General features: G+C 33.7%; 3 protein-coding genes across 3 annotated transcripts; all 3 read right to left on the bottom strand.

The window, feature by feature from the left end:
- Window positions 1–654: 654 nt before the first annotated feature.
- On the bottom strand, window positions 655–5,123 carry LOC123197023 (acyl-coenzyme A oxidase 3, peroxisomal-like). The gene is made up of 13 exons (XM_044611200.1): window positions 4,595–5,123; window positions 4,389–4,506; window positions 4,189–4,296; window positions 3,893–4,065; window positions 3,687–3,786; window positions 3,507–3,581; window positions 3,241–3,371; window positions 2,718–2,853; window positions 2,524–2,643; window positions 1,843–1,989; window positions 1,666–1,770; window positions 1,473–1,574; window positions 655–1,061 (listed from the first exon to the last, which is right to left on the bottom strand). Exons 1-13 carry the CDS (start codon window positions 5,047–5,049, stop codon window positions 813–815), a joined length of 2,019 nt encoding a protein of 672 aa, XP_044467135.1. The 5' UTR covers window positions 5,050–5,123; the 3' UTR covers window positions 655–812.
- A 3,987-nt stretch (window positions 5,124–9,110) lies between these two features.
- Window positions 9,111–13,501, bottom strand: LOC123196764 (acyl-coenzyme A oxidase 3, peroxisomal). Its single transcript, XM_044610879.1, has 13 exons — window positions 13,008–13,501; window positions 12,794–12,911; window positions 12,603–12,710; window positions 12,307–12,479; window positions 12,105–12,204; window positions 11,923–11,997; window positions 11,656–11,786; window positions 11,143–11,278; window positions 10,928–11,047; window positions 10,260–10,406; window positions 10,083–10,187; window positions 9,887–9,988; window positions 9,111–9,606 (listed from the first exon to the last, which is right to left on the bottom strand). The coding sequence occupies exons 1-13, from the start codon at window positions 13,460–13,462 to the stop codon at window positions 9,358–9,360; spliced, it is 2,019 nt and encodes a 672-aa protein (XP_044466814.1). The 5' UTR covers window positions 13,463–13,501; the 3' UTR covers window positions 9,111–9,357.
- A 4,178-nt stretch (window positions 13,502–17,679) lies between these two features.
- Window positions 17,680–19,353, bottom strand: LOC123195443 (ras-related protein RABA1f). Its single transcript, XM_044609126.1, has 2 exons — window positions 19,000–19,353; window positions 17,680–18,520 (listed from the first exon to the last, which is right to left on the bottom strand). Exons 1-2 carry the CDS (start codon window positions 19,218–19,220, stop codon window positions 18,088–18,090), a joined length of 654 nt encoding a protein of 217 aa, XP_044465061.1. The 5' UTR covers window positions 19,221–19,353; the 3' UTR covers window positions 17,680–18,087.
- Between the last annotated feature and the right edge of the window lie 451 nt (window positions 19,354–19,804).

The following is a 19,804-nucleotide window of genomic DNA, read 5'->3' as shown; positions in this document are numbered from 1 at the left end:
GTAAACGTTTTTAAGCAAATGTACAGTAGTTTTACTTTTATAAACAATTTTTTTGTAACTCCAAAAATACCTTCCTAGCCTTGTATGCGTAGGCGCTGAAAGGAAGGCTTGAGTCCGTGAGTGCATGCGGAGTGTGCAGTGCGCGCGGTGCTTGAGCAATGCGCGCGGTGCTTGAGCAATGCGCGCACCCTCATTAATATGTATAAACAGAGTGCAATGCGCGCACCCTTCTTTTATATATATATATTAAATAATATAAATATTATAATATTTATTATATTATAATATTATATATATATAATATATAATAATATCATATATATTTAAAAATTATTATTGTTATTATTATTTATATATATTATATTATATTATTTAATATATATATATATAAGAAAGGGTGCGTGCGCACTCTGTTTATATATATTAATGAGGGTGCGCACACTGCTCACACACCGCACGTACTCACGCACTCAAGCGTTCCTTCCAACGCCTACGCATACAGGGCTGGGAGAGTATTTTTGAAATTACAAATAAATTTACTTGTAAAGGTAAAATGACTATAGGTTTGCCTAAAAAGTTTAAGCGAAAAAAAATTTGTCTATTTTAATTAATATCCCGGCCATTCTCTCGACTCTATTTTATTGTACACCAAGCAAACCAATCCACCTTTATTCGTGTAAAAATAAAAAGCAAAAAGAGCCCAAATTTACAATAATCTGTTTTACAAAAAATAAATTTCAGCACGATTTAAACAGTGGAAAATTCCACTAGCTGCTTATGTGGATAATTGAGAGCGAAGTACCATACATAAATTATTGATCAACTGCATACCAAGAATTTGCATCAATCCAGTTAAATGCTATAGGGCTCAAGAAAGCGTCAGGAATGCCAAAGGAACTGACTAAAGCAAGTGCATGTGGTCGAACTTCAGAACAGAGTTGCATCACTTCCTTTCTCACAGCAGCATCATTGTCCTTTGACAAGTACCCATATCGGAGAAATGCAGCATCTTCTTCCATGCGTGTTAAAGCATATAATGATCTCAACAGACCTAGCACATTCTGCATAAATAAAAGATGCAGCTGCTGATCAGCAACTTCTGTTTCAATTTTTGAATTAATTTGGTATCATATTGTTAATTGTAATATACCACACACATATATATACTTCTTTCAGAACAATAGATACTAGGTAGAATAATAAGTACTCACAATCCATAAGCATCTTTTATTTAAGTATTGTGGCACCAAAAATGTTGATTGGCCACAAAGGTATCAGTTTTCCATCTAAAACGAAGTTAGATATTCCCGTTCATCCAATCTTACCTTAGAAATTTATTCCTGACTGCACTTATCAAATATGTCATCTTTTATATACTCTAAAAATTGGACAAACTGCTATCAGAAATTAGTTCTGCATTCCGGGCGGAGCTCAATGTAGATAATATACAAGAAACAGCTGTTATTATTTACCTTCAAAGAACTCGTTGTCACAGTTGCCTCCGCCTCAATAAAGGTTTGCAGTATTAATCTATCTGAGAAAGCTCTACTCAAGTCTTCAGCAAGCTGGTAACTCTGGGTATCGCAAAGTGAAAACAACAATTAGTGAGAAAGGGAAATGCTTGGAGAAGCAGTAGGCAAGTTAGTAGCATAAGAGCATTCTCACCAGAATGAAGGCATACTGTTTACTTTGTCCCTTAACTTGATGCTGTGATACTTCTGCAGCAAAACGGCTCAACAGGTCTCTCTCCCTTAAGCAGAATGCATCCATCTGACATGCACAGATGTCAGAAACATTCAAACCTATTTTAAATTGCAATTTTAAAAGCTCCAAGTATCTTACTTGAAATTGGCTGCTCCTGAGGAGCGAGCTTGTAAGCTGAGATGGGATTACAGGGCAAGGCTTATTCATATGTTCTAATCCCAAACCTTTAAAAGAATTATTTCTCTTCTTAGCTGCTACATATTCCGCAAGAAGAGCCTTGCTAACCTGTATTCACACATTTAACTTATAAATTCTATTGGTTCACAGCAAGATTTATGAAGAAAGTAAAATCGAGTAAAAATAATTGCATGTTAATTTTTAGCTATTGATCAAAACAAATTAAAAATATGGTATGCAAAGCTTACAGAATTAATATGGAAACCAAAACTGAATATAGCAATATATTAAAAAGAACCAAGAGGATTGTTAATATGCAATCTACATAAATAGCAGACTATCATCATTCCTATAATCCATATTCCACAAAAGGTCAAACATGGAGGAAATATAAACTAATTCGACAATAGATCAAGTTTAAAAGTATTCTTACGCCCTAATGCTTTTGGGAAAGCTATTAAACAATTTATTTTCATTTTGGAAAAGGTGAGTTATAATCTAACATTTTTTCTAATACCTATTCATTTCTCCAACAAAGAACGTAGCATATACATATACAGGGTCACTTGTTAAACAATTAATATCAGAATTGTTGCAATTCTTTATTGTAAATTTAAAGAAGAGAAGACCATGGACATTAACCTGCTGCATCAGGACATTGTTGTCCCCTTCAAAAGTAGACTGCACATCAAATTCACTTTTGAAATGACCAACACGATTTTCAGTCTTCAGGCCTTGTCCTCCACATGCTTCACGGCATTCCTAAAAGAACAGTAGTCTGAGTCAGAAAATTCAACATGAACGGTAATAATTGATGTGCAGTTGCAGTTCCTGACCTGTAGTGTTCGCTGATTATGCCAGGTAAAAGTAGCCTTGAATGCACTTGAAATAATATGAATGATTTTGTTTGACTGAGGTGTCCTATTCACATATAGCATCTTCATGTAAATTGCAGCAGAACTCATCGCATATCTGTTGCAGAGCAAGAACGGGAGGAAAGGGAGAGAATAGCAGGGGAAACAACAGCAGTTTATTAGTTAAGATCATCAAAAGATAGGTCCACTAAAATTGCTTCTATTCAAATACCACATATACTGAACCAATTAGGATATTTGAGCTTTCACTAAGTGAAAAATATAGACACTTTCAGTAGAATCAATCTCTCTACTTGGCAGTCAGACAATAGTCAATGGGGAAAGTTTTTTAGATGCGTCAACACTGGAAATTTCAGCACTACATATACTCAGTTGATACCAGATACTATATCTACATAAATGTAAGGGAAGACAAGGGAGAATCTTAATCCCTACAGTTTTAATAAAATTTAATTTTCACAATACAAGCCACTGAAATGCTTACGTCTTTGCAAGGAGAGGCAATAGTCGCCGTTGATGACTTGGATAATCGAGCAGCAGGATTTCAGGCCCATTTGGTGTAATAGAAAATGCCCGCCTTGATAATGCATACCTTATAGCTATTGCTAAGCCAATCTGAAAGGAGAAGAATGTTAATTGCCAATAGTTCATTGAATTTTTCAGGATTACCTGCATCCCTGGCCCAAGAATAATACGCAACTGCAAAAGTTTCACAACTGAACGGAAACCAGACTTAAAATCCATTATTACCTTTGATATGTACACCGCAGCTGCTGATATATTTACACGACCAGATGTTAGAGGGGCCATGAAAGCTGCAAATCTCTGACAATAACATACATATATAAGAGTTTAGAAAGTCATCCTATCAGATATATTAAGTTAGAAGAAGCAGATCAACAATATGCCATCTATCAGCAAGGTAATTACCTGATCTGGGTCTTTAATTGCACTCATATATTCTCCATTAGGTAAAACATCAGCAACTGAATTCAACAAATTCTCCCTGGGGATTCGGACATTGTCAAACCTGAAAAACATTCCAAAACTTTTCAGTTATATTTCAACTATAAAGAAAATACCTTTTTAAGCTCATTGTAGAGCAGTTTATCAATAAAAGGTCTTATAACTATTACCATATTCGACCATTATCAACCCCATTCAACCCAATTTTATGACCACAATCAGCTATCCGGATGTTAGGACAGATATTACCATCTGCATCCCTGATCTGGCAAATGAATGCATGAACCCCTTGATTTTTCCCATTAATTTCAAGCTGCGAAAAGACCACGGTATGTGTTGCATGCTAAACAGGCAAACAACAAATACGTAAGCACAGATACTGCAAGAACATTTATACCCGAAGCATGGGAATCAAATTGAACAACAAAAATCGACTACCAAATCTTAAAGAACAAAAGATTCTTACCTTGGCTGCCCCACCAATCCAATATTTTTGAGCTGACTCACAAGGAGTGTTTATAACAAATTCTCCAGTGTTTGAATCATATGTGGTAACTGTTTCAATTCCTTTAACCTAAATACAACAAACCCATCAAAAAGTTCAAAAATTGAGAACATAGGAAGATTCCACAAATCAATTAACAACCTTAACCTTGATATACATACATTACTTCCATGTCCCAACTCCGTCATTGCAAAACAACCTTTCACCACATAATTCTCAGTGTCATTTAGCCACTTGTCGTGGTGTCGCTTTGTCCCCAAAAACTTTATGGCTCCACCCCTGCATCCCGTTTTTCCTTTTTATCTTTTACTAATTAAAAAAACCTTACAAGAATTAATCATATTACAAAAGCTCAAAATTTAATTACCACAAGGAGAAGTGAACACCGAGCTTGATGCTGATGGAATGGTCAAACATTTCAAGGACTTCAGATTGAGCTATTCTTCTCAAAGTAGGTTCGACTCCTTGGCCAGTAAGCCAGCCTCGAAAAACACCTCGTTCAAGCAGGTAGGAAATTCTCCTCATGGTGATCTCTCGTTGCTGCTCCATCGGCTGATTATAATCAGACGATACGAACACTTTCTCTCCCACTTGCCTGGGATTAAACATCTTGCTCTGTATAACCAGATTGTACAGCCAATCTCGGTCCTTCAAGTTGTGACCATCTAGCAGTTTCCGCATCTCTTTAATGTCAAACTGAAAAACTTCATTGGGTTCAGGGGGAGAGTAGCTTAAGCATGCGTTTGCAGAAATAATCTGAGAAGAATTCGATTGCAAGAGATGATTGCTGATGATTTTGGTTCGTTGCAAAGCTTGATCCATTGTTTTTTTGGGAGATAAGATGTAAATGGAAATGACGGAAGATTGATCTGACTTTCAAGCGATTTCTTTTTCAACAGATATGTTTTATGGATTTTAAGCGCGCACGGGGTAGGTGGGGGACCAGACCACGTGGTGTTTGGTAGTTAAAATGAAGTTGGTAGTTAGTGAAACGCAACGTTTAGTGATAATTAAGCAATAATCAAATATTGTTGAAGAATATTGAGAATGTTATAAATGTAATAACATAAATATAAGAGGAAGAAAGAGTTGAGAGATGGATTAATATTAGGCCAAAATACTTGCTATCACCCAAGGTACAGGGAAATCCCAAAAGTTAAATTTTCGAATAAAAATTTTTTGAATAGATAATTTTTATCTAACAATGATGTCTAAACGAATCGTTTAGTTGTCATTTAGATGGTTTTCGTTTAGGTTTCTATGCAACGTGATTTAAAGAGAGATGATTGAAATTTTTTCTAAGATTTAGAGTTGAAAGCGCTATCACCCATGGCTAGAGATGAAATTTTGTTCATAATTGGCTGTTTTATAGTGCATAAATTTTGTCTTTAATATATTAATGGGAAAATGATAATTTTTTATCTAAGTTTTAGTTGAAATTCAACATCACACCTATGACAAATGAAAAATTTAAATATTTACTGATATGTTAACTATCGTTCAAATTTTCTATTAGAAGTAAGGATAAAATCGTCATTTCACCCATAAACTCTAAAACCTAAAAGATTTATATCATTTTCCTCCTTAGTTTAGAAAACTTACATTTTACCCTTCATGATTAAATTTTAAAAAATTCACTTTTTTGTTTTTCCAGATTTCATCTCTAGTAGCTTAAAGAACCGATCGATGATCAAAAAAAGCGAAGGGCTTCTCTGAAGAAGGATGACTCTTCGTTGTTCAGATTGACAAGTAAAGACAAAAGACGACGTTTCATAGTTTTTCGATGGGACGATGAAGGACAACAAAACGTTGTTATTCGTTGTCTAGATGACATGACAAAGGATGATGCTAATATTGTCACATCTGGATGACGTGACGAAGGACAACTCATCAAATCTTCCAAACGATGAAAGATAACTCTTCATCTTCTCATGTCATCATGTCTGGACAACTATCTTTCGTTATCTTTCGTAATTGGATTTGAAAAATAGGTGGAAAGCACAAATCATCAGTCAAACTCTAAAGATAAAATCTAAACTTTTAAAATTTTGAAAATAGATTGAAATATTAATTTTTAAAATCTTGAGAGGGAAATAATATAAATTTTAAAGTTTTATAATTTATAGGTAAAATAACAATTTTACCTTCATTTTTAATTAAAAATTTAAATAATAATTAACCTATATATAAGTATTTGGAATTTTTATTTTCCATAAATATAATTTTAAAATTCGACTAAAATTCGCGTGCGACATGGCCCTTTTCCCCGCATTAATGGTCTACTAAACGTTAAAAATTCACTGTGTGTTTTTCAAATGCATTGCCGTTGCATCAATTGATTTGGTGGAAAGCCACTCGGACAGGTAACAGGGTAGAAATGTTAAATACCAAAAGATGGAATAAATAGAATAAAAAAGATACGGAGAATCAAAGTGATATTATTGCTGTATAAATTATTACTTTTTAAAAAATTTATTAATAATAAGGATGATAGTTTTAAGCTACAATCTTTTATTAATAATCCACTCATCAACCATGCGAGACGCATTGTTTAGATGTATCATCATCTAGATGATTCATTTGAATTTAATAAAAATCATTATCATCAATGAGTAGATTTGATTCAAGAGGTAAAGAGATAGAGATGATAACAATTTAGAAGAGAAAGGAGAGGCCGTCAGTCGAAGATGGTAACTAAACAGGTAAAATAAACTTTAGATTTGAGAGAGAATATGATTTTTCAAAATTAAAAAATTGTAAACAAAAATAAAATTGTCAAATTTTAAAAACATAGAAGAAAATAAATAAATTATATATTTTTTAATAATCTTATTAAAATAATAATTTTACTCTTACCTTTAACAGAAAATTCTACAGTAATTGATCTATAAATAAGTGTTTAAGTTTTTGAAACATCGTATATATGTTTTTAAGATTAGGTTAAGACTTTGGTGAAATATAGTCCTTTGGCCCATTATTATTATTTAATTAAAAATTTGTATTAGTATATACAATTTCCTCAACCTTGATATAGGTTAAGTAACAATAAAACTGTTTATACCTATTTTAAATATACAAATAAGTATATATTTAATGTATATTATTATATAATTAATAATTTTAAATTAAAGATAAAATAATATCTAATCATATAATAATATGTATTTATTTATATATTCAAAATTTACTTGTATAATATTATTCTTGTTAAACCCTGAGGCTCTCGGAATGGCTATTAAACAACTTGTGTCATTTGGAAGAAAAATAAGTTGGATTCTGACATAGTTTCTTTGCGCCTAATCAGATCTCCTAACAACAAATCACCTTGTTAAACAGTTACTATTGATACCTTGCAGTTCTTTGTTATAAAGTTAAAAGAGAGAAGACAATAGACTTAGGCTACCTGCTGCATCAGGAGATTGTTGTCCCTTCAAAAGTGGACTGCATATCTGTCTCACGCTTCAAACAACCAACTAGATTTTCAGCCTCTAGACTTTGTCCTCCATAAGCTTCAAAATATTCCTATAAAGTACTAAACTAGCTTTAGGGAGACCACTGAGCCTGAAAGTAAATGACCCAAGTATAATGGCAGATGAGTGTTAATAATGCAACAATAATTGCGGTTTCTGATCATTAGTGTTTATGCCAGATAAGAGCAGCCTTGAGTGCAGTTGAAACGACATGAATGGTTTTATTGAGATAAATTGTCTGATTCACATACATCATCTTCAGGTAATTTGCAGCAGAATTCATAGCATCTGTAGCAGAAATGGGAAGAAAAGGAGCAGAATAGTGAGCAAACAGGAATAGCATTTCATAGATACAATTGTAGAGAACTTTTACATGTGTTTCACAGTAGCAAATCCAGTAGTACATATACTTTGTTGCTGCAAGATCACATTTTTACGTTGATATTTTTACATTCATCTTATAGAATCCCAAATATAAAATATGAGACTTGGATTCCATATTAAAAACTATATATTTTAGTGTGAGATCTAATTTTCAAAATACAAATTATCGTTTACGTCTTTACAAGGAGAGGTAGTAGAGTAGCTGCCGTTGATGACTTGGGAAATCAAGCAACAGCACTGCAGGTCCATTTGGTGTAACGGAGAGGGCCTGCCTTGTCAATGCATACCTTATAGCTATTGTTAAACCCACCTGAGCTGAAAGGTGAAGAATGTCATATAACAATAGTTCTATAAGTTTCTTATAAGCCACTTGCCATTCCAGGCCTCAAAATTACACAAATATGGAACAACACTTTTCCAACTGAAACCAAGGCCACATTTTAAATGTGCTATCAACTTTGATGTATACACTGCACCAGCGGCAATACTTTTGAGCAGATTCTCAATGGGTGTTTAAAACAAACTCCCCCGTGTTTGAATCATGCCTGGTAATTGTTTCCATTCCTTTTACCTAAAAATCAACAAACCCAATTAAAACTTCAAAAATTAAGATTGAACAAAAAAAATTACTTGTCTTGGTGTCCTTTAGCCACTTGTCATGGTGTGGCTTCGTCCCCAAAAACTGGATGGCTCCACCCCTGCAATCCCATTTCAAAAATTGCTCCTGTTTTCATTTTCCAGCTTGTAACTATGTTACAAGGAGTGATTTAACGTGTTTCAAAATATAAAATATAATAGAAGTAATGAACTCCCTTGATGGTGAGGAAAAATTGATTGCCAGAGGTGACTGGAGATGATGTTGGTTAGTTGTTTGGAGATTATGGAGCGTTTTATGTGGATGATTTTGAGTAAATCCAATTGTATTGCATATGCACACAGGTCATCTTTGTAGATATAGAAATGAAAATCAAGAATACAAGGACTGATTTTGAATGCAAATAATAAATGTAACAAAAATTAACAATAAAATTGGCAATCAAGATACGATATCCATTTCCTTTTTCTTTTTACACTCAACTCTGTGTAACATTTTTACCAATCCATTGTGTAATGGTGCTACGACAGCACAAGCACCGATTTATTAACAAACTGTTTTACGGATGATATGTTTCATCACACTTTCAAAGGCATGTGTTTGACTGGCCGCTTACTTTCAAGGCAGATAGCCGTGGGCATTACACCTTATTCAATTCAACTAAATGAGTATGGCACCGATCTATTGATGAACTGAAGACCAAGAATTCGCATCAATCCAGTTAAATGCTATAGGGCTCAAGAAACCATCAGGAATGCCAAAGGAACTGACCAAGGCAAGTGCATGTGGTCGCACTTCACTACACAATTGTATGACTTCTTTCCTGACAGCAGCATCATTATTTGTTGATAAATACCCATATCGGAGAAACGCAGCATCTTCTTCCATGATTGCTAAAGCATACAATGATCTCAGCAAACCCAGGACATCCTGCACAATAAACAATTCACCTGCTCAGCAACTCCCATGTAAAATTCTTAATATGCACAATCCTCATTACAGCCATCCGTTAAAAGTATACAAAATGGAAATGGATGGCAGTAGGGTATCTACTGCATTTCATTTTCCCATCAAAACATAGTCGGTTACCCCCAGCAGTTGGCCACATAATATGACAACCTTTATATACCCCACACAAACTGGACAAAAACAATATCAGAAACTGGTGCTAGACTTAAATAAGTTCCAACAAATAGCCCCTAAAATTTACCTTCAAAGAACCCACTGGTACAGTTGCTTCAGTCTCGATAAACGTTTGCAATATTAATCTATCTGAGAAAGCTCTACCCAAGTCTTCTGCAAGCTGGTAACTCTGGGCGTGGTAAAATGAAAACAAAAATCAGAGGAGAATAAAGCAAATGGCAACAGAAGTAGTTTCCAGGCTTGTAACATGAGGCCATTCTCACCAGAATGAAGGCATACTCTTTATTTTGTCCCATAGCTTGATGTTGTGACACTTCCACAGCAAAACGACTCAACAGATCTCTCTCCCTTAAGCAGAACACGTCCATCTGAGATGAGGAGACATTAGCAACAATCAAATATTATTCAAAATAGAAATTGCAAAAGCTAAATTAGCTTACTTGGAACTGGTTGTTCCTGAGGATAGAACTTGAAAGTTGAGATGGGATTATAGGGCAAGGCTTATTCATGTGTTCTAATCCCAAACCTTTGAAAGAATTATTTCTCTTCTTAGCTGCCATATATTCCGCAAGAAGAGCCTTGCTAACCTATATTCACACATTTAACTCATAAATTAATTTGATTTACAAACAGATCTATTGAGTGTTTAAAATGAGTAGAAATATACTTCTAAATTAAATTTTAGCTACTGGGCTAAACAAATTAAAAATTGGTAAGTCAAAGCTTGACATGACAAATCTAGAAATCAAAACTGAACATTGCTGCACATTGTGATCAGAAAGTAGCAGGAGGTTATTAAGATTCAACTTATATAACTGGCAGACTATTATCAACACTCAATATAAACTGAACTCATTCACGATTAAGAACAAAAATATTGTTAAGCCTCAAACCTTTGGAGATGGCCACTAATTAATTCATGTCATTTGGATGAAGTTATTAGAATCTAACATTTTCTCTGTCATAGATAGATTGATTCCTATTCTAATATTCAAGAACAAATGAATTAATATACATAGTCAGGCCACTTTGCAAAACAATTTATACCAAAATATCGTCGTCTTTTGTTAAGAAACTTATAAAAAAAAGACCATAAACTTTGCGTTACCTGTTGCATCAAGACATTGTTGTCCCCTTCAAATGTGGACTGCACATCATATTCACTTTTCAAATGCCCAACATGATTTTCAGTCTTAAGTCCTTGTCCTCCACAAGCTTCACGACATTCCTAAAAGTACAGTAATGTCACATTGGTGAAACCACTTAGAAGGAACGTAATTGCAAATGCATGTAAATAACTCAACAATAATTGCAGTTTCTCACCTGTAGTGTTCGCATATTATGCCAGGTATGAACAGCCTTTAGTGCACTTGAAACAACATGAATGGTTTTGTTTGACTGAGGTGTTCTATTCACATACATCATCTTCAAGTAATTTCCAGCAGAACTCATTGCATATCTGTAAGCCAGCAAAAATCGGAAAAAAAGAGAGAGCACAGCAGGGGAAATAAGAATAGTAGTTTATTAGTTAAGATCATCAAGAAACAGGTCTTAATAGAATTACTTTCATTCATAAACCAATTATTACTGAAGCCATTAATAGAATCTAACTCCAGGTCCCAACTTAGCTTTGCAAATAAATATAAATCGGCCAGAATTCTAAATGTGTCAACACAGTGGAAAATCCAGTCCTACATAAACTAAGTTGATATTGGTCTACTTTCATTGTAATGAAATTGCAAGACAAAAGTTTATATCCCAAACAGATCCTCCATATATATATATATATAGGAAGTAAAATTTAAATTTCACAAAACAAGTTATCGAGATGCTTACGTCTTTGCAAGGAGAGGCAATAGTCGCCGTTGATGACTTGGGTAATCAAGCAACAGGGTTTCAGGCCCATTTGGAGAAATAGAGAAGGCTCTTCTTGATAATGCATACCTTATAGCTGTTGCTAAACCAATCTGAAAGGAGAATGCTACTAATAAGTACTTCATTTAAGTTTCTTATAAATTAACCGCATCACTGTTCCCAGAAATATACACATTCAACAACAGTTTTCCAACCCAAATACAGACCAAATTTAAAATATATAATTACCTTTGATATATACACTGCACTAGCTGCAATAATTACTCGACCAGATGTTAAAGGGGCCATAAAAGTGGCAAACCTCTGAAAATAATGTTATTATATTAGCATGTAGAAAGTTATCTTATCAGACAATTAAGCTAGCAGAAAAAGAAATAGAACAAAATTCCATCCAACAGCTATGGAATTACCTGATCTGGGTCTTTAATTGCACTCAGGTACTCCCCATGAGGTGAAACATCAGCAACTGAATTTAACAAATTCTCCCTGGGGATTCGGACATTGTCAAACCTGGACAACATTCCAAAACTTTTGAGTTACATCTAAACCATAGAGAACATAATTTCAAAGTCATTGAAGCATAAAATAGAACAGCTGTCTCATAATTATTACCAGAGGCGGCCATTATCAACACCATTCAACCCAGTTTTATGACCACAGTCAGCTATCCGGATGTTAGGACAGATGTTACCATCTTCATCCCTGATCTGGCAAATAAAAGCATGAACCCCTTGATTTTTCCCGTTAATTTCAAGCTGCGAAAAGACCACTGTGTGTGTTGCATGCTAAACAGGCAAAACAACAAAACAAATGTAAGCACAGACGATGCAAGGACAAAAATGATAACGTAAAAAATCCTACACGTGGCACGGGAATAAAAACCCTTTAGAAATAAAACAAATTCTTACATTAGCTGCCCCGCCAATCCAGTACTTCTGAGCAGATTCGCAAGGAGTATTTATAACAAACTCGCCGGTGTTTGAATCATAAGTGGTAACTGTTTCAATTCCTCTGACCTAAAACAATAACAGTTAAAAACAAAAGGATATCATAAGATTCTAAAGAAGGAATAAAAAAATCTTAACTTAGAAATACATACATTACTTCCATGTCCCAGCTCTGTCATTGAAAAGCAACCCTTCACCGCATAATTCTCAGTGTCTCTCAGCCACTTGTCGTGGTGGCGCTTCGTCCCGAAAAATTGGATAGCCCCACCCCTGCAAAGCAATCAAAATCCTTTTTTTTTTTTTAATCTCAATTAAAAATTCAGCTAGTACAAATTGATTGTATGACAAAATTCAATATTTAATTACCACAAGAATAAGTGAACACCGATCTTGATGGCGAGCGAGTGGTCGAACATATTGATAACTTCAAGAAATGCTAATTTGGTCAACTCAGATTCGATTCCGTTGGCAGTAAGCCAGCCTTGGAAAACCCCTCTTTCAAGCAAGTAAGCAATTCTCTTCATGGTAATCTCCCGTTGCTGCTCCATGGACTGGTTATAATCAGGCGATATAAACACTTTCTCCCCAGCTTTTTTCGGATTAAAAAGTTTGCTCTGTATGATAAGATTGAACAGCCAGTCTCGGTGCTGGACGTTGTGGCCGTCCAATACTTTCCGCATCTCTTTGATGTCGAAATCGTAAAGTTCATTGAGTTCGGGCGGGGTGTAACTTAAGCATGCGTTTGAGGAAATAATCTGAGAAAAACTGGGTTGCAGGAAATGGTTGCTGAGGATTTTGGTTCTTTGAGAAGCGCGATCCATTGTGCTCTGAGACGAGAACACTGACTTTGAGCAGGAGCGAGCTCGACTTATAAAGAGGATTTGTTTTCTAATGACCAAACGCGTTTTGATTTTACGCGCGCTGGCGGTACTGTGATCTAATTGACAAATCATTATCGGTTAAAACGAAAACAGGGGCATTTAATTCATGGATTCCAATAATTTATTTATATTAAAGGTTATTTTGTTTATTTATTTTTTATTATTTATATTATTTTATTTATTTTATTATTTTTTATTGTTAATAGTGATGTAATAGATAATATAAGTAATAATTAGATTATTATTTTTATCTTAAGTATTAAAAAATTATTAAAGTAATCTTGATTTTATTATAATTATATTTTTATTTATTAATTTTTTACACAAAAATAACATTATTTTCAATTAATATAATAAATATATAAAAAATATTTTAGAATAATCATACTCAAGTAAAATAATTTATTAGTTTATTTTATCACCTTTATCTAAATATAATAATTATTTATATTTATTAAATTTTATCAAATATAATAATCATTTATATCCAGTAATATTTTAAATAATCTATTTTCAAGATAATATTTTAATTTTGATAATAAAACATTTCTTAAATTAAACACTCTTCAAGGATAAAATGTGATGGTAAGTCTTAGTTATAGTTGAAAACGACATGTGGAGCAATGCAAAGTGTGATAGTCGTGGTTGAAAATTAAGACTCATTCCTCTTGATGTATGTTGATTGTGTGCAAAACGTGGGGGTGGGTGGACCTCATGTAGCACACCTATAAAATTTAAGCGAAAAGACTATTTTCCACCCAATTTTTAATCTAATCTTAAAAATATATCTACGGCAGATGAAAAATTCAAATACTCATCCATCTTTAAATAATCGTTAAGTTTTTTATTAAATATAGGGGTAAAACCGTTATTTTACTGTTTATATTAAAGTTATATAATTTTATTGTATTTTTCTCTTTCTAATTTTAAAAATTAACAATTTACCCCTATATTTGAACTTTAAAAAGTAACTTTCATCCTCCAAATCCCTAATTTTTTTTCACTCTCCCTCCCCCACCGGTGACGGCGTGGTTGGAGGGAGAGTGACGAGCATCCTAAACGACACTCTTTGACCTTTATTAGACGATAGAGCGTCATCCATTCTAGATGACCCTTATCGACGAAGCATTGTCCAGAATGGATGACACTCCATCTTCCAAAGATCTGAACGGCGTTTATCATCCAAATCTGGATGACGGTCATCTTTCTTGAATGACGATCGTCGCCTAAAAGTTGGCCTCTAGACGAAAACTCCTTCATCATTAGTCGAATGTCGCTAGAGAAAATGACTAGATTTCAGGAGGGAAAAAGGAATTTTTAAAAATTTAATTCAAGAAAAAAATGTTAATTTTTTAAATTAAAGAGAGAAAATAAGATAAAATTTTAATTATTTTAATCTTATTGATAAAATAACAAATTTATTTTTTAACCCTAATAAAAAATATATGAATATATATCATAATAAATTAAACTTTAAATAGAAATTTAAGGTTTTCATTTACCATCAATATACTTTTAAGACTAAAACTTGCGGAAAAAATTGTTCTTTTCCCAAAATTTAATTCTGTGTGCCCTACTCTTCAAACTTTAGTTTGGAATTCAATTAATTCTTAACAATTGCTAATGTTGTTATCTTCCATACTCTCCTCGAAGGCGCGTGTCAAAGTTAACAGAGATGATGGGAAACTGGGAACCTTTCGACAAAGCCCACGATGTCATAAGAAAAGGTAAGGTTGTGTTGTGTTGATTGAGTTTGACAGTTACTTTCTCCATCTCCAAATTGCCATCGCCTTGGGTTTCTAAATAACGACGTTATGGATTAGGTGGCAGTATAGGACAATTTAAATGCATTCAAATGTCGATTATTCCCTGTTAAGAATATGAGGCGGCACTATGGTAATGGATCGGACCGAGTAACGTCCGCTCTGTAGTAAGTGTTATGGATTGAGTTGATCCATGGAAAGTATGGGACTCGTAATCAGATTTTATAATAACAGATCAAACTCATTAATTTTAATAAAAAAAAAATTTTATATTATAATTATTAATTAATTAATTATTTTAATAATTATATAAACAGTAATAAGTTAATCCATGGGTCTTGTATCTAATTTTAAAACCTAATCTGCTACTATATGAGGTAGGATCATGGATAGACCCAACCTATTTGACAATTTTAATTGATTAATTCGACTTTTATTCTAAAATAAAAATGAAATATTTTTTATGACCTACTTTGATCAATACAAACGCTTTACATTGTTTGTTTTTTAATAGGATAATATGATAAGTCTGGAAAGATCAAGAATCAGATATTTGAACTTTTTTTTTTGTAATAAAACTATATATGTATATACATAAAATAAATACTCAGATGATATATTATTATATAATAAATAATTTTTAATTAAAAAATAAAATAATATCTAATCACATGATGATATATCATCTATGTATCTATTTATATATTCAAATATATATTTCATATATAATGAAATAATGTCAATATTTAAAATTGATTGAAATATATTTTCTCACCTAAGGTTTCACCCATTAACACTTGTCCACCATTTGATGATATAAATTATACTTCTTCACTCAAAATCTAACTTCGTTAACATATAAAATCCTGACACTGTCAAAAAATTAAAAACACTATATTATACTTAATTATTCTACTTTTCAAAAGTACCATATTAGTCAAAATTAACAGAATTTTAAAAAATCTCCTAGGATGACAAATTTACATGAACAATTTTTATTCCCCTTTCCCTTTGTGGCATGGCTAGACGTAACATTCTTTGGCTTCTCAAACGATGTGGTTTTGCCACGGTTTAGCCTATTTCTTGTTAATCACTCATCAACTTTTACTAACCTGTACTTTCTCCTAGGGATGGCAATGGGGAGGGGATGTCAATCCCCGTTCCCGTCCTCGTAGGGGATTTCAATCCCCGTCCCCGCCCCGTCCCCGCTACGGGGATAAAAAAAAATCCCCATCCCCTCCCCGCGAAAGAAAATCCCCTCCCTATCCCCTTCCTGTCCCCGCGGGAAAAAATCCTCTCCCCATACCCGTAAATATAAATTTTAATTCTGTTATGTATTTCAATAAATAAAATAAATTATATTCTCCAAAAATATCACTTGTTATAAGAGCTACAAAATATTCATTGTTATTTTAGCTCAAATACAAAGTTTTCATAAAATCTAACAATATTCAATAATCAATCTCTTCATTAGTAACTCTTCATGTATGTGATTTAGGGTAATTTTATAATAACATTAAATTTAATACTTTTTATTCACTTTAATTGATTTTATCAAGTTATAATTTTTTTTTTTGTGTAAAACCTGGTGGATTGACTAACTGAAGTTGAAATAGAATTAATTTGGTACATTTGTATTTTATGATAATGAGATTCTGGGGTTTTTTTAATATATTAGATTAATAGTTTAGAAATTAGTAAAAGCTAATAATTGATAATTCAAAAATTAGTAAAATTAAAGTTATAGTTTTAATAAATCATAATGTAAAAATTTCTATAACTTAATAGTTTATAAATTATTATATTAATATATTAGATTTAGGGGGTGGGGAGGGGAGGGGAGGGGAGGGGCGGGGCGGGGACATATGTATCCCCGTCCCCGATTACGGGGATTTTTTTCATCCCCATCCCCGCCCCTTTCCCTGTTTTTATCGGGGAATCCCCTCCCCGTTAGGGTTGGGGCCCCTAAAGTCGGGCCCAAATTGCCATTTCTATTTTCTCCTTGTGTATAAAACAATCCTATCTTGACATGGACCGATGCATGTCATTCTTGGTGAAGAGTATATCAGGGCATGTCATAATTGAAAGATTAAAGATAAAATGAGATTCAAGCGCAATCTCAAAGATAAAAAGTCATATCCAAGGTGAGCCAATTGGCTTGTTGAAGTGATTGAATGAGATGATCTAATCAATGAAATTTTAGATGGTAAGGTAAGATTTTTTGTTTTTTTCAAAATTTTTGGATGGTGAAGTTCCTATACGTGAAAGAATTTGTTTGAATAGGTGAGCCAAAACTATCCAGTAGACACCACCTCTGCTAACTGCCCTGGGAAGATTAAATTAAAAGACAGACATACACATTCATTATAACCTCAAACATCTCATGCACCATGCTGACCAAATAAATGCTGCCTTCACAGTTCCCACTACCAATAGTTAATCAATCAAGATGGAGAACAGAATTATCTTAACATACTTTCCAAATTTTAATCCTCTGGAATAAAATTTAAACTAATCTAGAGACTGGATACTCACTACAAACTATAATAAACTTGGGAGACAAAACAGACAATATATTAAGAAAAAAAGCTTGCACCATATGTGAGATCTTAGATCTGACCGCTTATAATGTCAATTGAACTTTGACACACACAACTACAGTTTGTTTCTGCACTACTCAATGTGATCTCACAGGAAAATGAAGGTGTCTCCAAGCTATGGAAATGTAAATTTGAGAAAGAGGAGAAATTAGTTTTTACCACCATGATTTCTTTTTTTTTTTTTTGTTGTTGTTGTTGCAGATTATGCAGAGCAGCATCCAGCCTTTTTCACCGCTGATACATCATCTTTAGAGCCAATATTAATAGTTTGTCCCTTGGGCAAGGCTGCTGGGTCATCACCAACATCCAGAGCCTTCTTGCTGACAACTCGATAAATCTGAGTGAGTACTTCTGTGAAGGCACTTTCAACGTTTAGTGACTCTAGGGCAGAGGTTTCCATGAAAAAGGTGTTCTCCCTCTCAGCAAATGACTGAGCATCCTCAATGGAAACAGCCCGCAAATGACGCAAATCTGCCTTGTTTCCAACAAGCATGATCACAATGTTGGAATCAGTGTGACCCCTAAGCTCCTTTAACCATCTCTCCACATTCTCAAATGTGACATGCCGTGTAACATCATAAACAAGCAATGCACCCACCGCTCCTCTGTAGTATGCACTTGTGATTGCACGGTACCTGATACAAGATGATCAAATTGCATCAATGAAATGATAACAAGGTTTATCTTGTACAAATCCATTAAGCAAACATGTAATTAGCTGCCAATGAAGAAGAACCCGAATGCCAACAAGGGAAATTAGTACAAATCAGTTAAAAACAAATATGAATCCAATCAAAGCGTATTAATTTCCCACATTATTTATTTATCATTGTCAATTTCTTAAGTCATCCCAAGATGGAAATGAGTAGTGATGATGATAGATTAGATCTCAAACTAGAGTGATACAGACGCCAAAATTATGCATCTCCTTGTGCAGATCAAAGCTCAACACAATGAGGAATATCTCCGAGGCAAAAATATAAAGGTAACATTCATCACATCCCATGCAATTCAGCGAATTTATAAAAGAGAGTAAGAGGTAGGGATCTCAGATAACAAGATTTGTAGATTTCGTATGAGAAGTAATATTATAATAATTAAGAAAAAAATATACCGTTCCTGGCCAGCAGTATCCCAAATCTGGGCCTTGACGACCTTGTCGTCGACGCGAATGCTACGAGTGGCGAATTCAACGCCGATGGTGGATTTGGATTCGAGACTGAATTCATTTTTAGTGAATCGTGACAAGAGATTGGATTTACCAACACCAGAGTCGCCAATTAGCACCACTTTGAACAAGTAATCATAGTCATCATCAGCCCTGTAAGCTCCCATTTTATGTGAGAAAAAGGAATGGATCAAGATGATCTGTACATTTGAGTTGCAGAAGGCCTGGGCTTTTCAAATCTTTATATAATAATTGCCTCAACTCATCTCTGAAATTTAAACTCAAACTGGCTATCGCTATTATTCCTTTCTTTTTCATTTTATTTTCATTTCATCTCCAATTCTAATTCTATAATAATAAATAAATAAACTGAAAATATGAAATTACTTTCTACGGGATGCCTTCACGAGATATTTACAAATCTTGCCATTACTCGCGCTACCTTTCTCTCTGTTGTCAAAATCAAATTTCAAAATTCAAAATTTTGAACCTCATCTTCTAGCCAGCCAAAACAGTAACATTTTAAATTTTAATTAATTAATTTGTAAAATTTGACATTGAAAAGAAATGCATGGGAAATTGGGAATCAGTCTTGTTTTGATTAGGTTCCTATCTAAATTTCACAACCATTTCCTCCAGACCAGAAATTTCCTCTGTTCACACTCTTTAACGTAGCTATTAGCCTATTACCATTTCAACTCTTTTATGCATTCCATATGACCTCTATGCCATCTCAAAATTAAAATAATAA

The sequence above is a fragment of the Mangifera indica genome, chromosome 14 (assembly GCF_011075055.1).
Source record: "Mangifera indica cultivar Alphonso chromosome 14, CATAS_Mindica_2.1, whole genome shotgun sequence".
Classification (NCBI taxonomy): Eukaryota; Viridiplantae; Streptophyta; class Magnoliopsida; order Sapindales; family Anacardiaceae; genus Mangifera; species Mangifera indica.
This window is presented reverse-complemented; position numbering and strand designations above follow the sequence as displayed.

Bases quoted from the DNA above. Each gene is read 5' to 3' on its own strand.
- LOC123197023 (XM_044611200.1), bottom strand. From the start codon at position 5,049: ATGGATCAAGCTTTGCAACGAACCAAAATCATCAGCAATCATCTCTTG. The intron at 4,507-4,594 runs GTAATTAAATTT...AACGGGATGCAG, and splicing joins GGTGTTCACTTCTCCTTGTG to GGGTGGAGCCATAAAGTTTT. The intron at 1,062-1,472 runs GTAAATAATAAC...TTATTTATGCAG, and splicing joins TGACAACGAGTTCTTTGAAG to AATGTGCTAGGTCTGTTGAG.
- LOC123196764 (XM_044610879.1), bottom strand. From the start codon at position 13,462: ATGGATCGCGCTTCTCAAAGAACCAAAATCCTCAGCAACCATTTCCTG. The intron at 11,048-11,142 runs GTGAGAAACTGC...CTGTACTTTTAG, and splicing joins ATAATATGCGAACACTACAG to GAATGTCGTGAAGCTTGTGG. The intron at 9,607-9,886 runs GTAAATTTTAGG...TTTATTGTGCAG, and splicing joins TACCAGTGGGTTCTTTGAAG to GATGTCCTGGGTTTGCTGAG.
- LOC123195443 (XM_044609126.1), bottom strand. From the start codon at position 19,220: ATGGGAGCTTACAGGGCTGATGATGACTATGATTACTTGTTCAAAGTG. The intron at 18,521-18,999 runs GTATATTTTTTT...ATCTTGTATCAG, and splicing joins GATACTGCTGGCCAGGAACG to GTACCGTGCAATCACAAGTG.